Here is a 22301-nt window from a genome sequence, read left to right on the forward strand (position 1 = left end):
TTATTAAAATGATTTTCTTCACAATAGTATTTTTCCAGGACCAGGGAGATGTTTTATTTCCTTCTTCTGGCCTCACTTTATTCTCTCCAGCTATGCCTTTAAAATATTGATCAACACAGTGTGATTCTGTGCCTGATAATTAGCTAATCGACACATGCTTATCCCCTTTCATCTTTCCTCAAATCGCAACTTAAATTTGTTCGCAATCTTGAGGACGCACTTTTCTAAGCCTCTGTTGGTCTGCCTCTTTTCTAATACCGAGGGCCAAACATGTAGCAGGAAAAACTGTCTCCTAAGCCCTGCTCCCATATTCCAAACTGAAATAAATGCCAGGAGGGCACAAACATGCTGATGAACAAGTAAAATGGGCATCAGAGAAAATGGCTTATCCCTCCAGGAAATTAGTGACCAGATCATAGGAGTTTCATCAAATAAAAGTGCAGCTAGATTAGATTTGCAGGGCTGAATAGCCTAGTGATCATTTCCACGGCGTATACCACAGACCATTATGCGTCTTCCAGGTCAGCAGTGTGGATGATTAAACTGTCTGGAATGCTCCCACCAACAAATGTGAGCTCATAGCTAAGATGAAATTGAAACCAGTTATGAAATAGAACTGCCAGATGCCACAGGCCCGCACACAGAGTATCCCAGGCATCGCACTAATCAGGTCATTAACATCCACCTTCGAGGCTCTGCTTTTGCGCATGCCTCTATGCAGTAGTGGGTGGCAACTTTTTATTTGTTTGTTTTTAAGTCTGAGTTTGAATCCTGACTCTGCCATTTTCTAGGTCTAAAACCTGGAGAAGTCAACACCACCTCTCTGAGTCTTAATTTTCCCATCTGTAAAATGAGGATGACCAGGCCTGTCTCTCAAGATTGTCATTCATTCATCAGTCCAGGTCCAGTCAGAAATTCAGAAATCCCATCAGTTGTTTCAACAGAAAATTTAGTACAGGCTATTGGTTAAGCAGTTGTTCAGTTTAGTTCAGTTGTTCAGTCATGTCTGACTCTTTGCGACCCCATAGACTGCTGCCCACCAGGCCTCCCTGTCCATCACCAACTCCCAGAGTCTACTCAAACTCATGTCCATCGAGTCAGTGATGGCATCCAACCATCTCATCCTCTGTTGCCCTCTTCTCCTCCCGCCCTCAATCTTTCCCAGCATCAAGGTCTTTTCAAATGAGTTAGCTCTTCACATCAGGTGGCCAAATTATTGGAGTTTCAGCTTCCGCATCAGTCCTTCCAATGAATATTCAGGACTGATCTCCTTTAGGATGGACTGGTTGGATCTCCTTGCAGTCCAAGGGAGTTTCAGGCATCTTCTCCAACACCACAGTTCAAAGGCATCAGTTCTTCGGCGCTCAGCTTTCTTTATAGTCCAGCTCTCATAAGCAGTTGTTAGAGAACCAGAAAAGCAAAAAAAAAAAAAACAATGAAGAAGAAGCTACCCTCCGTGCGCAGAGGACAGAGGTGAACATTGTTAGAATGTAGAAGTTTGACAGCAGAGCCCTTGAAGGGCTGAGATGCAGGCAGCCTAGGAAGGGGTGCCACCCTCTGAGTTACCATCGCCACAGAAGCTTTGGGGCCGGCAGAGCTGAGACTCCGCTGGTTCTAGGAAGGTACAAAAGAGAGCTGGACTCTGGAACCAGCTGCCGCTGCCAGGCAATAGGCCTTCAGCTGGGGACACACTCGAGCATCAGCAGGAGTGGAAGGAGAAGTCCTTCTCCCGCTCAGCCTGCCTCTTTCTGGCGCGTCTCTGGCAGGTGTCAAAGTAGAAATGTGAATGCAAAGAGCCCCCAGCTTCTCACAGCAGAGCCCTGAAGGCTAATTTGAAGCTGAGAGGAAATAGCTTAATACGTAACCCATTCATCCATGCATTGTGCGCATTTATGCAGCGCTTACTTCGTGTTTGACCTCAAGGCTCTGCGCTAGGCGCGGAGAATTAGGTGGAAACCCCGCGAAGTGCATGGCTCAGCGATTCATGTAATGCAGACCCTCACTTAAAATCAGCTGTCTCCTCTGGGGCCCAGAGGGAAACATAAGGAAAAGGGAAATGGAAAATAAAACAACAAGAAAGAAAGAAAACTCTGGCTCCTGCCCTTCGGGAGGTCTGCGTTTGGGTTAATTATCGTGAGGCAAGTCAAACGTCAAGGCACAAAGCCACACATGCTTGTACGCCTTAAACAGTACTTGAGACACAACTGTTTGAAGAGCTCAGAGAAGCAGAAGAATATATGGGGGACTGTCAGGAAAATCTGGAGCAGGGCATGGCAACCCACTCCAGGATTCTTGCCTGGAGAACCCTACGTGCAGAAGAGCTGGGTGGGCTACAGTCCATGGGGTCGCAGAGTCAGACAAGGCTGAAGCGACTTAGCACGGCACAGGGAAACCTTCACCAGAAAAAAAGTGGGAATGAGCAACTTTAGTTTGTAGACAATGGCCTGAACCGGTAAGACCAGGAGACTCAGGAGAAAGTGCCTGGAGCTTGCTGGAAAACTTGCCACCAAGACCTCTGAGAATGGAGCATGGACTCTGATGTGGGAAACGGAAATTGGGGCCAGCAGAACATTTCTTGATTCTCTCTAACGAGCCACTGGGACGTTTGGAATGAGCAGAAATTATACGTAAAAAGTATTGTTTTTGTAGCTTTTCTATTTAACACAATACCTTTCAGATAGTGGGATATTTGGAAACAATTGCTGTGTTGAATGGGATGGGGTGGGATGGAGTGATAAAGGCAGGTCTTAACTTTGAAAAGCTGCACCTATTTTCTCTTGTTTGAAATATAGTACGACATGCTTTGTGAAGTATTTCAGGCAATCAATTTTAAGGACAAAAGTTCAGGAAATAAAAGCAAGCAATAATCAGAGTTTTAACAAGTAAAGATAGAACCCACCCAGGATTTTTCTGGTGGTTCGGTGGTTAAGATTCTGCACTTCCACTGCAGGGGCCGCGAGTTCGAGCCCTGGTTGGGGAACTAAGATCTCATGTGCTGAGTGGTGCAACCAAAAAGTTAGAAAAAAAAGATGAAACCCACCCATCAGGACCCTGCACTCATTTCTCAGCCTGAGACCTGCCATCAGAGTGAACACGGCATCCAGTTTGCAGAGACGGGGAGGGGCGGTTGAAAGCATCATGGACTTCGATGAGAAGAGTGCTAGGCAATGTGTTGCCAAGTCCATTTCAGTGACTCACATGGAAAAAAGGCACAGGATGGGTGTGAGTCTTGAGCGTGCGCTTGCAGACCATGTGGTGTCCTCACATCTAACCCGTCGCTTTCTTCTTGGCAGACCCATTGCAAGATTTTGGCTTTTCTGTCGACCAGTGTTCCAGACAATTAAAACCAAATATCAACGTTAGATTTGGAATGGTTCTGAGTAAGTAAACATTATTGACATAATATAAAACATGACACAACCTCTCTGTGGCCCAGACACCCAGTTATTCATATTTACTGTAGTGGCTGAGCCGCTGCACCTCGTCATTCTCTGGAATTAACTATTTCCATTTCCATTTCTCTCTCTGAGTAATATCCAGATAGAGCAGAACTCTCATTTAAAGCTGTTCTTTTGTGAAAAGAGACCCTAGACACTCATTTGGATGCTATAAGCACCTGGAATCAGTATATCCAACAACAACAACAAAAAATATTTTGAGCCTAAGTATCAATGTTTGCTCAAAAGAAGGCTTTTTTGCGTAGTTGTCTCAGCCACAAACAAGTCTGGTACCAGCAGCACGGTTTATCTTTGCATTATTTCATTCCACAAATAACTCATCTAAGCTCCTAAACCCGGACACGGGCAAAGACGTGAGTTATCTTCTCCCTCCACCAAGTCAACGAGCCAGAATGCTTTCAGATTGTTTATTTTTATTTTTACGTGGCCATGTCATCACAGTTGGTCATCACATTGCTATAGCTGCTAGACTCTCTCCTTTCTCACAGCTTCCTCAAAACCAGAGCAGAAGGATTTAATAAATAGAGCACGTGGACTCTTTCCAGAGAAATGGAGGGAACATTCCCGGACGCCGAGAACGCACAGGCATCTTGGCATTTCCAGACCTTGCACAGTGTCTGGGCTCCAGGAATGCTGTAGGGAGAAAAAGAGGACTAGAAGGAAGGGAGTAAACAGAATCTAAACAGGGAGGAAAGGAAAAAAAGGCAGAGAGTCGGGAGCTGGCCATGCAGAGCAGTCAGAAGCTTCCTGTGTGATAATGGGCATCAGCGGCAGGGGTTGCAGGCTGGACCGCACTTGAGGGAGGCACCTGGGACCACGTAGCTGAGAAGCTGTAGGAGCCAGGTGCCCGGGTTCCACAGCATCAGGGCACAGGTGCAGGTCAGCTAGCCGCTCCAGGCAGGTAAATTCTGTGAAAGGGCTGTCTTCCATCCACAGACTTGTCCCAGTCGCATTGCCCAAACGCTGTTTCACCGAAACAGAAAGCTGTTCGCCATACGGCGCAGACTTCTGGCGATGAAAGGTCCTTCAGCTCAGGCTTTTATGACTTCTGAACACTCTGATGCTCAGCGAAACCCACACTAATAGGGAAGCTGGTCTCCCCTTTGCCCCCAGGAGAGGACATCGAGCAGCTGTTTCTGGACGTCGCGCTCTTCAGTAAAGGACTGTCCATCCTGAACTTCTCCTACCCCATCTGCGAAGTGGATCTACCCAAGTTTTCTTTCTGTGGAAGAAGGAAAGGAGGTAGGTGTTGGGCCGGCTGACGGGCGGCTGGGACCCAGGGAGAGGTGGACAGGAGCTTGCGGCCAAGGTCACGATATCCAGACCAGCATCTAGGGTCCCCCCTCCCCTGTGGATAAGCTTAGCCTCATGGATCATCACATGTTGTATAAAAATGACCACATGGCCCATCCCACAGGACCTGCCTTACAGGGCGAGTGTGGACATCAAATGAAATGCATTTATCGGGTGTTTGCAAAGAGAAAATTGTTGTTAGTGTTAGCAGTGGCACCTTGTGAAAAATAACCAGTACAGTAAGTAAGCTACATGAAAACAATAGATATGGACTTAATTTTAAAGGCATTGCAAAGCTTGGAGGTAAGATAAACATGACCCCGACACCTTTTGCAAGCTGATGAGTCCTTTATTCAAAGAAATAATTGCTCCCTGGTTCATCTTTTGTGTCAGTCCGATCTTACCTATGGCAAGTGTTTGTCCAAACGGGGAATACATCCTAATCAGATGAATTTCAATACACAGCAGAGAAGATCCCCTGAGAGCTGTTTTTCAGGTCTGACATGACATCGCCCAGGAGGCAGGTGTCATTCCTAGCAGCAGCTGGAATTGTAGGGCTTCCACGACAAAGTTCACTGATCTCACACCTGCAAGTAAGACAAAGTGGGAAGCTTAGTGGGCGCTGGGGCTGGGCACCCCCCCACCCTCCCTTGCGCAAACGTGGGCGTTTCCTGTCTGTCCTGGTTCACGCTGAGCACGTGAGCCTGGCCATTCCCCGAGATTACTGACTGCAAAGGCCTCTCGGTCTCACTGTCTCTAGCTGCTCACAGTCAGTCCTAGCAGCTCCGTGTAGGCCAGCAGTTCACATTTCATCAGCCGGAGTTCCGCTGCCTCACCGTCTCTAAGCGCTGCTTTTTGTGGGTCTAAGAAACGAAGGAAATTGCCTAGATTTGGAAAAAGTACCCGGAACACTTGCTGCAAAACACCTTATACCTCACGCAGCTGTAGTAGAAACAAGACAAAACACCTTCCAGGCAGAGGCCACCTTGACGCGTCCCGCCGATGATCCACGCCGAGGACCAGCCAGCCTCTGTCAGCAGCCCCGCAGCCCCACCTGGGGCCTCCCTTTGCGACTGTTCTGCATTCACGGCACACGTTAGTAACAAATGCAGTCCCAGGGACCGAGCCGCTGATTTCTGCTCTGAAAGAAGGGGAGCAAGTGGCTGTGTCTGAGGCCTTAATTTTAAAATACATCTTCTCTGGGGTAGCGTTCCCTACCTGTCTGCACATCCGTGATTTCTGGGCCATTGTAGACCTCCGATAGTGGCCCTGTAGTGTAACGGTTAGCACTCTGGACTTTGAATCCAGCAGTCTCAATGGGACCTACTTATCTCTGGGCTTCCCAGGTGGCTCAGCAGTAAAGAATCCACCTGCCAGTGCAGGAGAACAAGGAGATGCAGATTCGATCTCTGGGTCGGGAAGATGCCCCGGAGAAGGGCATGGCAACCCACTCCAGTCTTCCCACCTGGGAAACCTCATGGACAGAGGAGCCTGGCGGGCTACTGTCCATGGAGTCGCAAAGAGTCGGACCCGACTGAGCGACTAAACAACATCAAGACTTCCTGCGTCTCGAAGCTGCTTCGCTTTTTCGGGCTTTCATCCTGCGGGTCCCCGGGCCTTTGCTCTGAGTCCCCTCCCACACAGGGTGGGAAGCCAGGCTCACAAGAACCGGACCTTTGCCGTCCCTTATGGCTATTTGACTTCAGGCAGAATTACTCAGTGTGTCTGAGCCTCAGTTTCCACATAGAGACCTCATGGGATTCTTAGTAAGGATAAATTGGACAATTATACAAAGTCCTTAGGACAGAGTCTGGCACACAGGACTCAGTAAGTGATAAATGGCAGCAACTGCCCGCAGGTGATGAGGGATTTCTCAAGCCAGGGCTCTGAGCCCCTGAAGTCATCAATCTCAGAGTGGAAGTCTGCATTTTAACAAGGCCTGGAGAGGCGGCAGAGCCTCGGGGGCTTAGAAGTTTAAGACCTCTTTTCCTTGGAGGTAGCAGGAACCTGAGGTCCAGGTTGTATATCCTCTGCTGGCTGAGAGAGCAGAGCCCCCGCAGCCCCCTTCCACCTCTGGGGAGAGACCCCCACCTGCAGTTGTCATGAAACTGGAATTTGGAAGCACCAGCAGCTCAGCCTTCAGCCTTTCTTCTCGTCATGTTTGGTTCTTTGCAAACTTCAAGCAGCTGTGGGTTTTCTGCTTGCAGTGACTGGGCAGCTGCCGCTGCAAATTCATGAAGAATCAACAAAAACAGTGGTTTATTACTGCATTGGCAGGAAACACCACCCTTGAACTGCAAAAAATAAAAATAAAAATAGAAACAATGATCACCTTAGACTTTTTTTTTTTTACTAAGAGAAGGAAAAGAAGGAAGGAAGGAAGAAAAGACAGAAAGAAAGAAGGGAAGGAAAGAAGGAAGGAAAGAAGAAAGAGAAAGACATATTGCCTGTTAAGGAATTCTGTAGCCCTGGGAGCTTCCCTCCATCCTCAGAATTAAGCCTCTTGTAAATGACCGAAGAATGTGTTGAACTTGTCCTTTGAAATCCATCAGTTCTTTTTGTTGAGCCCAAAATATTGAGATTAATAGTGACATAGGACCTAGGTCCGGATAGTCAAAGCTATGGTTTTTCTAGTAGTTATGTACGAATGTGAGAGTTGGACCATAAAGAATCTGAGCATCAAAGAATTGATGCTTTCAAATTGGGGTGCTAGAGAAGAGTCTTGAGAGTCCCTTGAACTGCAAGAAGATCAAACCAGTCCATCCTAAAGGAGATCAGTCCTGAATATTCATTGGAAGGACTGATGCTGAAGCTGAAGCTCCAATACTTTGGCCACCTGATGCGAAGAACTGACTTCTTGGAAAAGACCCTGATGCTGGGAAAGACTGAAGGCAGGAGGAAAAGGGGATGACAGAGGATGCGATGGTTGGATGGCATCACCCACTCATTGAACATGAACTTGAGTAAACTCTGGGAGACAGTGAAGGATGGGGAAGCCTGGCATACTGCAGTCCATGGGTTGGCAGAGAGTCAGACATGACTTAGAAACTGAAGAGCAACAAAGGGCCAAAGTGTTTTTAATTCTCTAAGGTAATACGGGATCCTTTACAAATTCTTAGCCTGTTGTGGAGTTTCATTAACTCTAACTGAAGTGAAGTCAGTCAGTCATGTCTGACTCTTTGCGACCCCATGGACTGTAGCCTACAAGGCTCCTCTGTCCACGGAATTCTCCAGGCAAGAATACTGGAGGGGGTTGCCATCTCCTTCTCCAGGGGATCCTCCCAACCAAGGGACTGAACCCGGGTCTCCTGCATTACAGGCAGATGCTTTACCGTCTGAGCCACCAGGGAAGCCAGTACTCACAATTCTGTGTAATCATCATGTAGGGAGCTATTTGAGACAGCAGACTGGCAGCTCTCCTGTGGACCCCGTGGGTTGCTGGTGTTTGCATTTTAGCAGACGTCCTGAGAGCTCTGATGTGCACGAACACCTGAGACCCCCAGTCTGAGGAAGACCACCCTCTGTGCCGTCTGTTTCCTGACTTTCGGTCACACTGCCCTTCCCTGCAGCTGCCCCAGGTCTCTAAAGATCAGCTCAGTTTCTTCCTTTCTTCCCATCACCATTTTCTTCGCTTCTCCTTCTGGCAATGCAATCAGCCCACCGATTCACAAGCTGTATTTTGAGAGTTATATTAAGTGTTTATCCACAGAAATCCAAAAATAGGTTGGTAAGGGGAAAAAAAAAAAAATCTTCCTTCCCTTCTTGCTGCCAGAAGTAATGCTCTTACAGAGAAAACCTGGGCGGCAAAGGCAGAAAGCTCTTGTAGGAGGAAGGAAGTTGGAGGAAATCATTTCACCTCCTGGGCCATCCACGGCTCCATTGGTGGCCCTGTCCAGTCCAGGAGCCACCGGTCACGTGTGGCCCCTGATGATCAGAAACAGGGCCCATCCAAGTGAGGTGGGCTCAGAGTGCAGAGTTTGCAACAAATTTTGAAGACTTTGTACAAAACATAGATTGAAAAAAAATTTTTTTAATCTCACTGATGCTTTCTACATTGATAATCTCTTGAAATTATAGTCTTTTTTAAAAATTTTGTTGAAAAAATCTTTCAAGCGGAGATGATTCACAAAACTTCAAGATAAAATTATTAATGGCATATTTTAATTCATGCATGTTTTACTTTCAATATGATCATAAAAGGTGCCATTTTTGAAAAGGATTTTGAAAGCCTTGATCAGTTTTTTCAAGTTTAACTTAACTTTGATATGCATGTCATTGTCTTATAGGCATCATCGGGGTTTTTTCCCCCTTTAATTGTTAGCTGGTCTCATTCTGCCAGATCAATATTCATTGTCAATGGCTTTAAGTTCTTTAACACTTTTTTTGCCTTTAGCGACCTAGATTTTTTTAAAAATGAAATTCAAAATTTGTATTTTGTATGCAATGTATTAATTATATTTTCTATTGCCAAAAAAAAAAAAGTTTTTGTTGAAGTCTAGTTGCTTTATAATGCTGTGTTAGTCTCTGCCGTACAGCAAAGTGGATGAGCTACGCACATACACATATCCCCTCTTTTTCGGATTTGCTTCCCATTTAAGCCGCCACGGAAAGCTGAGCAGAGTTCCCTGTGCTCCGCAGTAGGTTCTCATTCATTATCTGTTTTAGACACAATATCCATAGTGCACATATGTCAACGCCAGTCTCTCAGTTCATCATCCCACCCTCTTTTCCCTCCTTGGTGTCCGTTCATTTGTTCTCTACGTCTGTGCCTTTATTTCTGCTTTGCAAATGGGCTCATTGAAATTATAATAATTTCAATATCGGGGTTAATATGCATGCATTATTAAATTAATTTCACTTGTTTCTTTTTCCTTTTTAAAAATGATGCAAATTACAGATGTGGCTCACATTATATTTCCAGTAGATAGTGCTGACCTAAAACCGCAATGTCCAATACGATAGCCACTCGTCATGGGGGGCTATTGAAATCACTTACATGTAAATTAAATTAAACACTTAGCCACACTAGCTACCTTTCAGGTTCTCAATGGCCACATGTGGGTGGCGGCTGCTTTATCTAGTGATGCCAATACAAGGTAGTCATGCTTTTGTGGAATGTTGTACTAAGCATCACTGACCTGGTAGGCTCTGTATCACTCTGCATTTTTCTTAACCACCTGTCCTGAGTTTAGTTGGAATTTGTGTTGGAAATTTCACTGTCTAGCCCAGGTACTTTCTCTTTTGTTGAATACCTAGAGTATGCGGGTGTCATGGTTCCAAAGAGGTCTTTGCTGGAGCCCAAGAACCCACCTGCAATGCAGGAGGCCTGGGTTCGACCCCTGGATTGGGAAGATCCCCTGGAGAAGGGAAGGGCTACCCACTCCAGTATTCTGGCCTAGAGAGGTCCATGGACTGTATAGTCCATGGAGTTGCAAAGAGTCAGACACGACTGAGCTACTTTCACTTCACTTCACTTCAAATATATGTAAGCCACCACTCTTGGCCCTTCTCAGGCCGACCACCCAGTCTCCTCTCTGAACCTGAGATCAGTGTATCAGTGCCCTACTGCTGCTGTGACCCTAGCTTGCCACACAAAGGTGTTCTCTTACAATTCTGAACACCAGAAGCCTGAAACCAGAGTCAGGAGGGCTGTTTCCTTCGGGAGAATTCCAAGGATGGATAAAGGTCCATTTCCTTGAGGTTTTTAGTTTCTGGAGGCTGCTGGCTTTCCTTGACTTATAGCCACATCCCTCCTCTCTGATTCCATCCTCACATCCCCTTCTTCTGCTGCTCTTCCCCAGCTTATGGGGACCCTTGTAGTTACACTGGACTCACCCAGACAATCCAAGATAATCTCCCCATCTCAAAATCCTTCATATGACATCTCAAAATCCTAATTTTGCGTCTGCAAAATCCCCTTTGGCTTGTAAAGTATCTACGGGCTCTAAAAATCAGGACATGGACATCTTGTAGGGGGAGGGGTGGGCCTTAGTAGCCTGTACAGCCTCCAAACGGAGAACCGGCACAGCTTGTCTGACCTGTGCATACTATGACCTTGTGAAGAGGCCATGTAATTGTGCATCATCAGAATAAAACTCAAACTCTGTATGTTTCCAATGAAAAGGCCCTCCAAGAAGTTCTGACAACTTCGCCAGTGATACAGCTACTCGTGTAGCTGGGGCGAGATGTGAGTTTCTCTGTACAGTTCAGTTCAGTCACTCAGTCGTGTCCGACTCTTTGCGACCCCATGAATCGCAGCACGCCAGGCCTCCCTGTCTATCACCATCTCCCGGAGTTTACTCCAACTCACGTCCATCAAGTCGGTGATGCCATCCAGCCATCTCATCCTCTGTTGTCCCCTTTTCCTCCTGCTCCCAATCCCTCCCAGCATCAGAGTCTTTTCCAATGAGTCAACTCTTCGCATGAGGTCGCCAAAGTACTGGAGTTTCAGATTTAGCATCAGTCCTTCCAAAGAACACCCAGGACTGATCTCCTTTAGAATGGACTGGTTGGATCTCCTTGCAGTCCAAAGGGCTCTCAAGCATCTTCTCCAACACCACAGTTCAAAAGCACCAATTCTTTGGCACTCAGCTTTCTTCACAGTCCAACTCTCACATCCATACATGACCACTGGAAAAGCCATAGCCTTGACAAGACAGACCTTTGCTGGCAAAGTAATGTCTCTGCTTTTGAATATGCTATCTATGTTGGTCATAACGTGAAAGTGAAAGTGAAGTCGCTCAGTCGTGTCCGACTCTTTGCGACCCCATGGACTGTAGCCTACCAAACTCCTCTGTCCATGGGATTTTCCAGGCAATAGTACTGGAGTGGATTGCCATTTCCTTCTCCAGAGGATCTTCCCGACCCAGGGATCGAACCTGGCTCTCCCGCATTGTAGACAGACGCTTTACCGTCTGAGCCACGAAGGAAGTCTCTCTCTTACTTCCAAAGAGCAAGCATCTTTTAATTTCATGGCCACAGCCACCATCTGCAGTGATTTTGGAGTTTCTCTGTTAGGGGATCCTATTACTGCTCAGAAAAGGTTTGCCTTGCCTTTCTGGACTGTTCCTGTTGCCCTTTCCCAGACTCCATAAAGCTCCCACCAGCCAGGTCCCCTGCCCAGAGGAGAAACTATCTGGCTAGAAGTGGGGGCACAACCCATGTGTCTGTCGGAACCATTCTTGGCAGAGAAAGAGGCTAAGATTGTCAACGAGTCCTTATAGGAGTTTGTCACTGAGAGGAGGGCCACGTGATATTAGGGCAGAAAGACCGGGATAACAAGCACATCTCTGAATGCCTGGAGAAGGGGCTTGGTGGGACCCTACTCAGCCCTAGAAGGCTGCATTTTATAAACGCCCCATTGCAAGTGCACAGTGAATGTGTCTAAGTTTAAATAACATTAGATCACTCTCTTAGTGAAAGGGCAGCCGTCTGGTCCACGACTCTTTGGGAGCTGTTATTTCCACATTTAAAAATCCATTTCCTCTCTAAAAAGACACTGTGTGCCAATCACACAAATATCTGGGTCCCCCCAAAAAAAGCCAGTTGGCAGAAATGACTTCAAGTATTCAGAAGCAGGAGGGTGAAAATTTCAATATGCTCTTTATTAAAAACTGATCAAGATTCCCAAAGAAGGAGAGAAAGAAGTGGGTACAGATATACCGCGGCTCTTTTTATAGCCCTGGAGTGTGAGGATGTTAATTAAAGGAATCTCAGAACCCGAGATGATCTGGAAAAGGAAGGAGCAAGGATTTAATTTTAGGTGTTGTTTCATCAGGTTTAAAAAAAAAAAAGTTTCACGAGTTACTTGCAGCAATTCTCAGGAACTTGATGGGCCCACAGAAAAGCTCCAGTTGAAACTGCAAAGTGAATTCATGGCAATCTCTCACCCTGCAAAGGTTGCTCATAGTGAAGCATAAATCAGCAGATCTCGGAGCATTAAATGAGCGTAACAAAGTGCTAGATAGCATTTGTTTGGTATGCTTCAAAAAACAGCCCTCATCCATTTTTTAAAATGGAAGCTAAAAAAAGAAAAAAAAAGACACCAGTAGAACTTATCAGTTGTTCACAATGGCTCAGGAAGAAGGTTCCCAAACCCAGCCTTGGTGCGTTTCTCCGCATCCCCCCAGAACCTTCGCGTCCCTCTCCTTCACATTGGGAAGTAAGGGGAGAAACGTGCAGGAAAGACCTGCTGGCTCCCCCCTTCCCGGGGCCCCACTCTCCACAAGCTCACACACGGGCTCCTGGCCCCTCTGTGCCCTTCAGGAGAGGCCTTCCTACTTCTGTGCTGCACGTGCGGGTGCTGAGTCACGGGGTAGTTAAACAACTTGTCCACCAACACTTAGTGAGGAGGAGAGCTGGGCCCTGCCTCCAAGGTCCAGCCATTTGCACTGTGTCACCTTAAAACACCAAATAGAGGTAGGTATAAAACGCGTCCGAGGGAATCCAAGCAGAATCCAGCCGCACCTGCCGGGGAGGGGCACACTCACTGGTGTGCTGGGACTCGGCTCCTCCGTCAGCTGGGGCCCGTTCCCTGAGGGACTTTAAGTGGTTCGTGGTCCTAGCAGCCATGGTTCTTGAGCTGCAGGCAGCAGCAACCTGCTCCTGCCGTCAGCAGCAACCTGCTCCTGCCGTCAGCAGCAAAGGGATTTTCTTGAAAGGCTACTGAGAAGTCACAGAATCAGTGAGAAGCCTTGGGGAGATCTTGTCATGCAAACGTCCCACACCAACCATTGTCTCAAACACAGCATCTCCGTTTGTAACTTTAGCAAATGTTCCCAAACGTCATTATCAGTGCTTTATATGGATTAACTCTCTTCATTCCTCACAACTCTGTTGCTGTCCTTACTATACCCGTCTTAAAAACGAGGGCGCTGAGCCCAAACGGATCGTAGCTGTCCAAGGTGGACCAGTTGCGGGAAGTTGTCTTAGGAGTTAACCTTGAGCATCCCAGGGCCAGCCTACCCTCTGAACCCTCATTCTGCCTGGCTCTCTCATGCCCTGCCTGTCTCTGGCTCCCTGCTAGGCCTGGATTCTGTCTTACTCAGGGATTTATGTAACACAGTCAGAGACCTTTTGCTTCCATCACTGGATCCCCAGGGCACAATAAGCACAGATAATAGAGCGAGTCAATTCTGTTTTCGATGATTGAATGACGTGATGCGCGTTTTGTCTGTTTTTCCAGAGCAGATTTATTATGCTGGCCCTCTCAATAATCCTGGATTTGAAATTCCCGAGGTAAGGGTTTGGTTTGCTGTTTTGTTTTGTTCCTTAATTATTGTATTGAGCAGTTTCTTAAAGAAGGAGGTGGGTGGGGGAGAAACAGCAGAGGAGGAGGAGAGGAAATTAAACTGAAACCTTAAAGTTTTTGCATCTCCTTTCACTGAGAAGACCCTTTCTGGGTGAAGCTGTTACTTCATCATGAGCACTTGCTAATTAAAGCTTGATGCATGGGTTTTGGCGTTTGGGTGTTTAACATTTTTGTCCAGCGGGACCCTGGGGCACCCTTTGTGGAGGCAGAGCCCCTAGGGAGGGGCTCTGGGGCCCTGTCCTGCTGGAGGACTCCGCGTGGCCAGACTGTTAGAGGCGAGGCAGGCAGCCACAGGTGGGCTGGCCGTTCAGAGAAGGGAAGAGAGACAGCCCAGAAAGCGCTAAGCTCCCCAGTTACTGTGCTTGCTCAGTACTCACAAGCTCCCACCCCGTAAATAAAATCTCCACGCCTTGCACCTTCACTGTTTTTCCAACAATTCCTTTTTATTTAAAATACCATTACTTTATGAAACAGCTGAACTCCAGCGACTCGGACATAGTGATCCATTCTCAATAGATACTCCCGAGAGCATCCTTCAGAAAAACGTCAAGAGAATCACAGAAATGTATTCGGTTTCATTTTTTGGTTTTCAATTTCATCCTTTTCATCTTCCAAAGCCTGAGTATGACTCTAGAAGAGGACCTCCTTCTCCATAAAGAATCTCTTGAACTTGTTTCATCCCCCGGGGCGTGTTCCCTTTCTGTCCCAGCCTCTGCATTCCCCCGCTTCAAGCCGCCAAGTCTCCAGACCACCTCGGTCTTTCTCCAGCGATGCTCTGGCAGCTGGGGCAGGTCCGGCTTTCCAGAGTCTTCTCCTCAAGCCTTTCAGGGTAACATGCAAGTTGTGCAAACTCTCTTCCCTTCTAGGATGTGAGACCAAATTTCTCCCACAAAGTTTTTGCTTTAAATCTTTGCTATTTGAATTTTTTCTTTCTCCATTTTTTTCTGCAGACCCTTCCCATGCACCCCCAATTCATCAACTCGAAATTTGCAAGCAATTAATTTTTGTTTTGCATTATTGATTTAAAAAAAAAGCAGTTACTCTTAGCAACTGCAATGAAATAGAGAGAAAGAACTTAAAAGCCATAGGATTGCTTTGAAAGAAATGAAGCCCAGATGTAATGAGGTTTATTGCATCCACGTAGGCTACGTGGGTGAATGCATTACCCACATCCATGGCCCACTAACAGTGTTCCTTGAGATGTTGCCCAGTGTGAGGCTAAGACACTGGTTAGGTTGGCTGCCCCCGCCTGCCTGTTCAAGCATCCACAGAAGCCCTCTGTGCGGTCCTCCTACCTCTTCAAGACTTTCTGGGCCCGTGGAGCAGGAACCCGGTCAGTCCTGACCCCCGAGCCAGGCCTGCAGGGGACAGAACCAGAGCGGACACGTGTGACCCATCACGTGAGCCGCAAAGGCAGCTGGAGGCCTTAATTCCAACCTGGGCTCCCTTGCTGGCCCAAGATCAGCCCAGCCCACCCAGGCACCCCTGGCCAGCTGCCAGCCTGCAGGCTGCAGAGACGCTGCTCCCTAACGTGGGACAGAAATGGTGTGCAGACTTTTTGTTTTAGAAGACCTTCCCCAGGTCCTCCTCCTCCCACCAAACCCCCCCGAGGTGGGCTCTGTGCTAATTCCACCCCCTGCTCGACTGAAAACTTCCCACCCAGCCACCAGTCTTCAGTGTGCCGGTGTTATTTTCTTTTTATCACAACCAGTCCTTGGCCCCACTGAAGTCCCGCCTGCAGCGGGCATCTGTCTGTGGCGGCTGCTTTCTGCCTTAGAGACTCTATGAGCCTCCAGCTTGGCTGCCAACTTGCAGGTATGGCCTGAACCGTGTAAGTGCCAAGGGTGCAACTACGGTCTCCTACCTGGCAAACCCAAACCGCGGAAAGGCCCCTGGTCTGTGCCTCATCCCTTCCTCCTGCCCGCAGATGGGCACAGCTGCCTGAACACCTCCACCCCTTAGAGCAGAGTATGTATTAATATATCTTGTGATTCAGAAATCCCGAACCCCTTCCTTCAAACACTGCATCTTTTGTTAGGCTTCTAAAGCATGGATGAAAGATTCAGTTGGGTTACAATAATTTTGTGTGGCATGTTCTTAAAGGCACAGGAACAGTGAAAAGTAGATGATGGTGATGACGACGATGATAGTGAGGAGGAAATCCACTCAGGTGCACGTGTGAGCTGGTCTTTATCCAGACCTAATTCTCTGACTTTTACACCGTGACTGAAGCCCCTAACACTGCTTCTGAAGTCATAGCTGCTGCTATTTGAGCAGACCTCGGGAGCCTAGACCGTCATAGCGTCTTTAAGGTGAAGGGTGCCTAAGGTTGCCTTCAGCAGCCCTCACACCCCAGACCCCATCAGTGCTGGGGAACCCACTCGCTCCTGGGCCTCTGTTAATTGCTAGAAAGTTCTTCTCTCTTAGCCTGAGACCAGTCATGTACCATCCATCCTGTGGTCTGATCTGGCCCTGCCCTCCAGGCTGATACAGATTAAACACCCTCCCTTTCTTGGATGGGGGCTTCCCTGGTGGCTCAGATGGTAAAAAATCTGCCTGCAGGGCAGGAGACCTGGATTTGATCCCTGGGTTGGGAAGATTACTGGAGAAAAGAAAGGCAGCTCACTCCAGAATTTTTGCCTGGAGAATCCCCATGGACAGAGGAGCCTGGTGGGCTTTAGTCCATGGGATTGCAAAGAGTTGGACACAACTGAGCAACTAATACACACTTTCCCTTGGGTGACTGGCTCCTCAGAGATGGGCCAGGAGTTCCAGGAGCTTCCTCCGCCCTCCACCACGCAGAGCCTTTCTCCTCGGGACAGAGTGTCCGCAGCCGCAGGCCGTGGGGCGGGCAGGGCTTCGGCCACAAGCGCTGCAGATGTGGCTCCTGCCCGGGGCCTCTCTGCTGTGCCACACACAGCCTGGCCGGCCTTTCCTGACCGCAGGCAGAGGGGCTCCTCTGTGGCTGGCCGTGGCCAGAAAGGATCCCGAAAGGCAGGAACACGTTCTCGAGTGGCGCGATCGGGTTCTGTGCCATTGAGTTTTGCCCCCAGCTGTCTCCTCCGTCTCCGCACACAGCACTCCGCCTTTCCTGTTGCTCAGGCTAGCATCCCTGGGGTCAGCCTTCACCCCTCTCTTCCCCACCCACGTGGGTCTCCTCGGCAAACCATCTCGGCTCGTCTTTGCAAATCCAGCCAGAACGCCCACCTCTCCCCCGTCTCCCCCAACTGCTCCGAACCGTCCCCACCTCTCACCTGGCTCTTGCAGCGCCTCCTACCTGGTCCACCGCTTCCTCCGCATCTCCCCCCATCTCCTTCCAACAAGGGACCCTGCCGACAGCCACGTCGGGACAGGCCACCCCCCAGAGTGGAGGCCGGCGCCACCCCCCACAGGCTGAGGGGCTGTCCCCTGCCTCCTCCCCTCTCCTCCTACAGGCCTCTTCTGAGAGTCCTGTCTGCCTCCTCAAATGCGGGGCCCCCAGCCTCCAGGGGAATGGCGAGCTCCCGCACTTCCTTCAGGTCTTGGCCCTGAGGTCACCTGCTCAGGGGGCCTGCCTTGAGCACCCCAGCCCCACCACCCCATCAGTCCGCTCCCCGCGGGAGCACCATCTGGAGCACCAGCATCTCAGGCTTAGCCAGCCATCCTGGGGGCCCTCTGCTCTCTGGGCCAGCCTGGGGGCCAGCGGGGAGGGCATGGTTCCTCCTGCTGACCTAACCCCCAGGGTCGAGAGCAGAGGCTGCACGTGACGGGCTCAGTGAGCGCCCGCTGCAAGGCGATGGCTCTGCGGGTCTCACAGCTGCTGCTTCCCCGTGCCCCTCAGGGAGACTACCAGGTCCTGCTGGAGCTCTACAACCAAGACCATGCCACTGTGGCCTGCGCCAATGCCACCGTCCTCTATTCCTGAGCGTTTCGAAGTGCAGTCAGCTGTCTTGTGGCGACAGCAGCTCCTCCCACGAACCCTGCTGAGAGGGAGGACCAGTGGACCACAGAGCAAGCCTCCTGGAAGGTGCCAGCGCTGTCAGCCGCAAGACCAAAGGTCCCCGTACTCCATGGATGCAGTGAAGGCCCCGGAGTATCCGCCTCCCAGGAGCTCCTGGGGGTCAACCCAGCAGTCTTGAGGGACCGTCCCTCATCCCTAAGTGCTCTCCTGACAAAGCTCACCTCTTTCCAGCTCCTGGGAGCCCAGGATCAAATAAAGAAACTGGCCCAAAAGGAGTGCCTCGTGGTTTGTTCAAGAATCCCGGTACGGGCCTATAGCTATAGCGTGAGCTCCTCTGCACACAGAGCCACGGGCTGTCACAGCATAAGTGATGCTGAGAGATGCAGGAAGGTGACGGCACGCCTGCAAGGGCGGACCTGGGGATGAGCCGTCCCTTCTTCCGGGAAGCGCCACACTCTGGACATGAGGTCCAGAAGCTGGTGAAACCAAACGTGCAGACATCACAGTCTCCACTGAACTAACCTCTTGATAACTTCATCCCGGAGTGTGGCTGTCCTGGCCCCAGCCCACCTCGGCTCTCCTGAGTGTGCTCCTTAATTCACCCCCTGAGTCACTGCTGGCCACTCACATACCAGGCCCTCTGCTCAGCACTTAGGCTACTCCAGGGGGTAAAAGACAGCTTGTCTCTGCCCTCATAGAGGCTGCAGGCCCCTGAAATTAAAAATTCATGTCCCCCACAGTCGTGCACATGCAGAGCCGCCTCCTTCAATGCCCCCCATAAACAACGAGGTTGCCTGCTGTTGCCAGAGCCCATGGGGGGCCCCAATGTCTCCTGTCCCTGGATGTGCAGAATCCCCCGGGGGCCCCGCCCTCCTTCCACACCCTCCTGCTCCCCCGCTTCTGTTTCCAGCACCCCCCGGGCCCACGTCTATACCTCTTGCTCCTGCGAAGGGGTGGAGCTGGGACACTGGGGTTGACCGTGTGTTTACAGGTCTTTTACAGCCATAAAGGTGCCACTGTGCTAGCGATGAAGAGAGGAAAGAAATGCATAGTTTTAAAATGTCCGTTGCTATTAATTACCGTCTGTCCGTAGTTGAACTACCCGGAATAGCAGGCCATAAATGCCTGGTGACTCAAAACCTTAAACCCAGCATCTGAGGTTTCCTGGGTTGTGGGGAGACAAAATTACAGCAGTGTTCCTGCTGACGCCGAAAACGCTCCAGGGCAAAGGCTCGCTGTGGCCATGCCCGGCTCGGGGGCAAAGCTTAGGGCACACACGTGGCCGGGGGCGGGGGGAACAGTTGTGGATCCAGACGGCAGACTGTACTGCTGGTCCTCCTCCACTCCTCCCAGCCAGACATTCCCCGCTCCCTTTCCAGAAACAACCCCACATCCAGTAGGGGACCTGGGTGGAGTCCGAGAATTCACAGGTTCCACAGACGGCTTAGGACAGCTGTCGCCGCCTTCCAAAGACGGGGACAGGAAGAAGAAGCAGAGCACATCTCATCTGCCGCGATTCAGCTGCTCCTTTTTCTATTCTTTGCTCTCTTCTTAAAATTCATTGACTGTGTGTGTGTGTGTGTGTGTGTGTGTGTGTGTGTGTGAAAGAGAGACAGAGAGGGAGAGGAAGAGGGAGAGAGCGCGAGCCAGAGAGGCAGGGAGAGAAAGAAAGAGTTTTCGAGGCTGTAGGTTTAGTTAAACAGAGACTTACACACACACGTGGGCTGACCCTGCCTTGGCTGAGCACACAGGAGCTCACAGCAGTTGCACTAAGGGTGTGATTTGAGGAAGAAAAAGTGTTTCTCAGCCCCCAGATATGTCTGCCCTTACATTTCACGGAGTTTCACTCCTGCAAGTTGAGAAAGTTTTTCCCTGTGTATGACTCTCCTATTAAAAAGTACAAATCGTTCTGGTAGGAGAAATGCCAGAATAATTATCATAACTCAGGCAGAGCATCATAAGGAGGGTGAAGCTTGGAGTTGCCAACACAGGAAGCGGGAGGTATCAATGGGCAGGTGGGCAACCCACGGCAAGCTCTTAGGCTGGTTACCCATGTGTGCCCAGGGGGCAGGTTTGGGGGTGGGGGAGGGGCCCTGCCAAAGAACTTAATTACTTCTTATCAATGATTTGCCACTGTTTCAAAATCACCAAGTATTCTAAAAATTTTTCCTAAATAAACTTCTCTGGGAAAAAAAAAAAAAAATCCCTGATTTAAGATTATGCTAGGATGCCTCCAAATCAAGGGACTCAAGTGGAAATAATCGAGCTCCAGTCATTTTGATGTCTGTAGGCCCTTCCTTATATTTTAAGGGCACTTCTGTGTGTGTGTGTGTGTGTGTGTGTGTGTGTGTGTGTGTGTGTCTGTGTGTGTGTGTTATTTTTAAGGAAACTTTGGTGCCCAAGGAGAGCTTCCACAGGCGAGGTTCAGGCAGAAAGCTGAAGATCCATTGGGTCAGTGTGATCGGCCCGCTTGGAATGTTTGCAAGGAACGGAGACCAGCTCCATCTGGTTACACGCAGGGGCTCAGCGCTCACTGCTGAGGTCATGCGGTTCAGGCTTCAGCCACGGTTCTCTAGAAAGCTTCACGCGGTAATCAGCATGCCACCTCTATTTCTCTGCAGTTCTTTCACCTCTGGCCTCCCTGAGTATCGGCTTCACCCTCCAACAGCCCTTCCTATAATAGTAAATACTTTCACACTTGTCCAGAGTAAGGAAGAGGGGGGCCTCTCTCCCTGCACCCGGCATTCACTCTTGGTGCAATGCTTTGGATCACGTGACCACTCCTGGCCAATCACCTTGCCCCGGTGCTGATTGGCGTGCCTGTGTCACATGACCCACCCCGAGCGCGGGATTGGCATTAGTCCTGCTGGAACCACACCATCCCCTAAGCGGACACGGGGGAGGCTGAGAGTATACAGAGAGCAAGGAGTTGTGGAAGAAGCGTCTAGAATTGGGCCATCTTTTCAGCTGTTAACTGGGCGAGGGCCTCAGTTTCTCAAAGCCTCTGTTCATTTGCACACGTCAACAGTAATAATACCTGCCTTACTCACAGAAATACCTTGAGAGTAAATGAAAGGACAGTGCCAGGCGTGTAGTTCAATGAATGTGAGTTGTTATTCTGTTCAGGAGGTGCATGAGTCAGTTCAGAATGCTATGATAAAAATACCATAAGCTGGGTGCCTTACAGACAACAGACATTTACTTCTCACATTTTTCTCATTTATTTCTGGAGCTCAGAAAGACCAAGACCAAGCTGCTGGTAAATTCGATGTCTGGTGAGAGCCCGCTTCCTGGACCACAGACAGCTGTCCTTCTGGTGTGCCCTCACATGACAAGATGGGTGCTGGAGCGCTCCTGAGTCCCTTTTTATAGAAGCATGAATCATGTCATCACCTCCCAAAGACCCACCCGCTAACAGCACCGTGATGGAGGTTAGGATTTTAACCTATGAATTTAGGGGAGACATAGACATTCAGTCCAAAGCAGATGGGTACTCACCTTGGAGCTGAAGGCCTGTTCCCTAATTTCCCTTCGACATCGTCGGGTGCAAACTGTCTCTGAGCCTTGACCTCACCCAGGAGCCCGCATTCCTTTTACGTCCTGACATGGTTCTTTGGCACCTTGATTGCTTCTAAGTGTGGCTGGTTTAAGTCAATCTGGGTTAGGGACATGTTCGCTGAACTACATAAACCCTGAGAAGAATTTAAGGGAAACATTCAGGGACAAGTTTCCCCTGAAACAGAAACTTTCCAGGCCAAAAAAAAAAAAAAAAAAAAAGGCCTAGGGGAAAAAATGCATGTAATTTTTAATTAAACTTGTTTCCTGTTTAAAAAAGAAAGAAAAGATATGCATTGGGGATGTGAAGAACTAAATGTAACATCTGCAAATGTAACAATTACGTCTGCCTCCAGAAAAAAAACACCCAAAATAGCTAGTGAGAGGATGGAAAAGGCCACGTGCTGATTTTAACCCGGACTTGTTAAGGAGGGAAAGCATCCCATCTCAGCGGCTCAATGTCAGGTTTGAATCAGCTACAGTTTTCCCAGCCAGCCTCCTCAGGCAAGTTTGTCTGGTTCCCCCATCATTTGCTCTGGGCAAGCAGGGGTTCCGGGGGAACTGGGAATTAGCCACTTAACATCTAGTTTGTAAATAACTTCAGTTGTTCCATTGAAACCGAAGCCCTCAGCTGCCTTCAAATGTACCAACCTGATTTTTTTCTTTTCCCTAAACCCAGATTTCCTTTAAAAGGTAGGACAACACCAAATTCTTTCTTTCAGTTTCTTGGTCCCTCACTCTTGAA

General features: G+C 49.1%; 1 protein-coding gene across 1 annotated transcript in view; it reads left to right on the top strand.

The window, feature by feature from the left end:
• The window catches only part of LY86 (lymphocyte antigen 86), a 41660-nt gene extending 23653 nt beyond the window's left edge, over positions 1-18007 (top strand). Inside the window, exons 2-5 of the mRNA XM_052649570.1 lie at positions 3294-3380; positions 4572-4700; positions 13936-13988; positions 17882-18007. Coding sequence (XP_052505530.1) covers positions 3294-3380; positions 4572-4700; positions 13936-13988; positions 17882-17965 — 353 coding nt within the window. The 3' untranslated portion in view covers positions 17966-18007. The remainder of the gene's footprint in view (positions 1-3293; positions 3381-4571; positions 4701-13935; positions 13989-17881) is intronic.
• Positions 18008-22301: the final 4294 nt, after the last annotated feature.

The sequence above is a fragment of the Budorcas taxicolor genome, chromosome 11 (genome assembly GCF_023091745.1).
Source record: "Budorcas taxicolor isolate Tak-1 chromosome 11, Takin1.1, whole genome shotgun sequence".
Classification (NCBI taxonomy): domain Eukaryota; kingdom Metazoa; phylum Chordata; class Mammalia; order Artiodactyla; family Bovidae; genus Budorcas; species Budorcas taxicolor.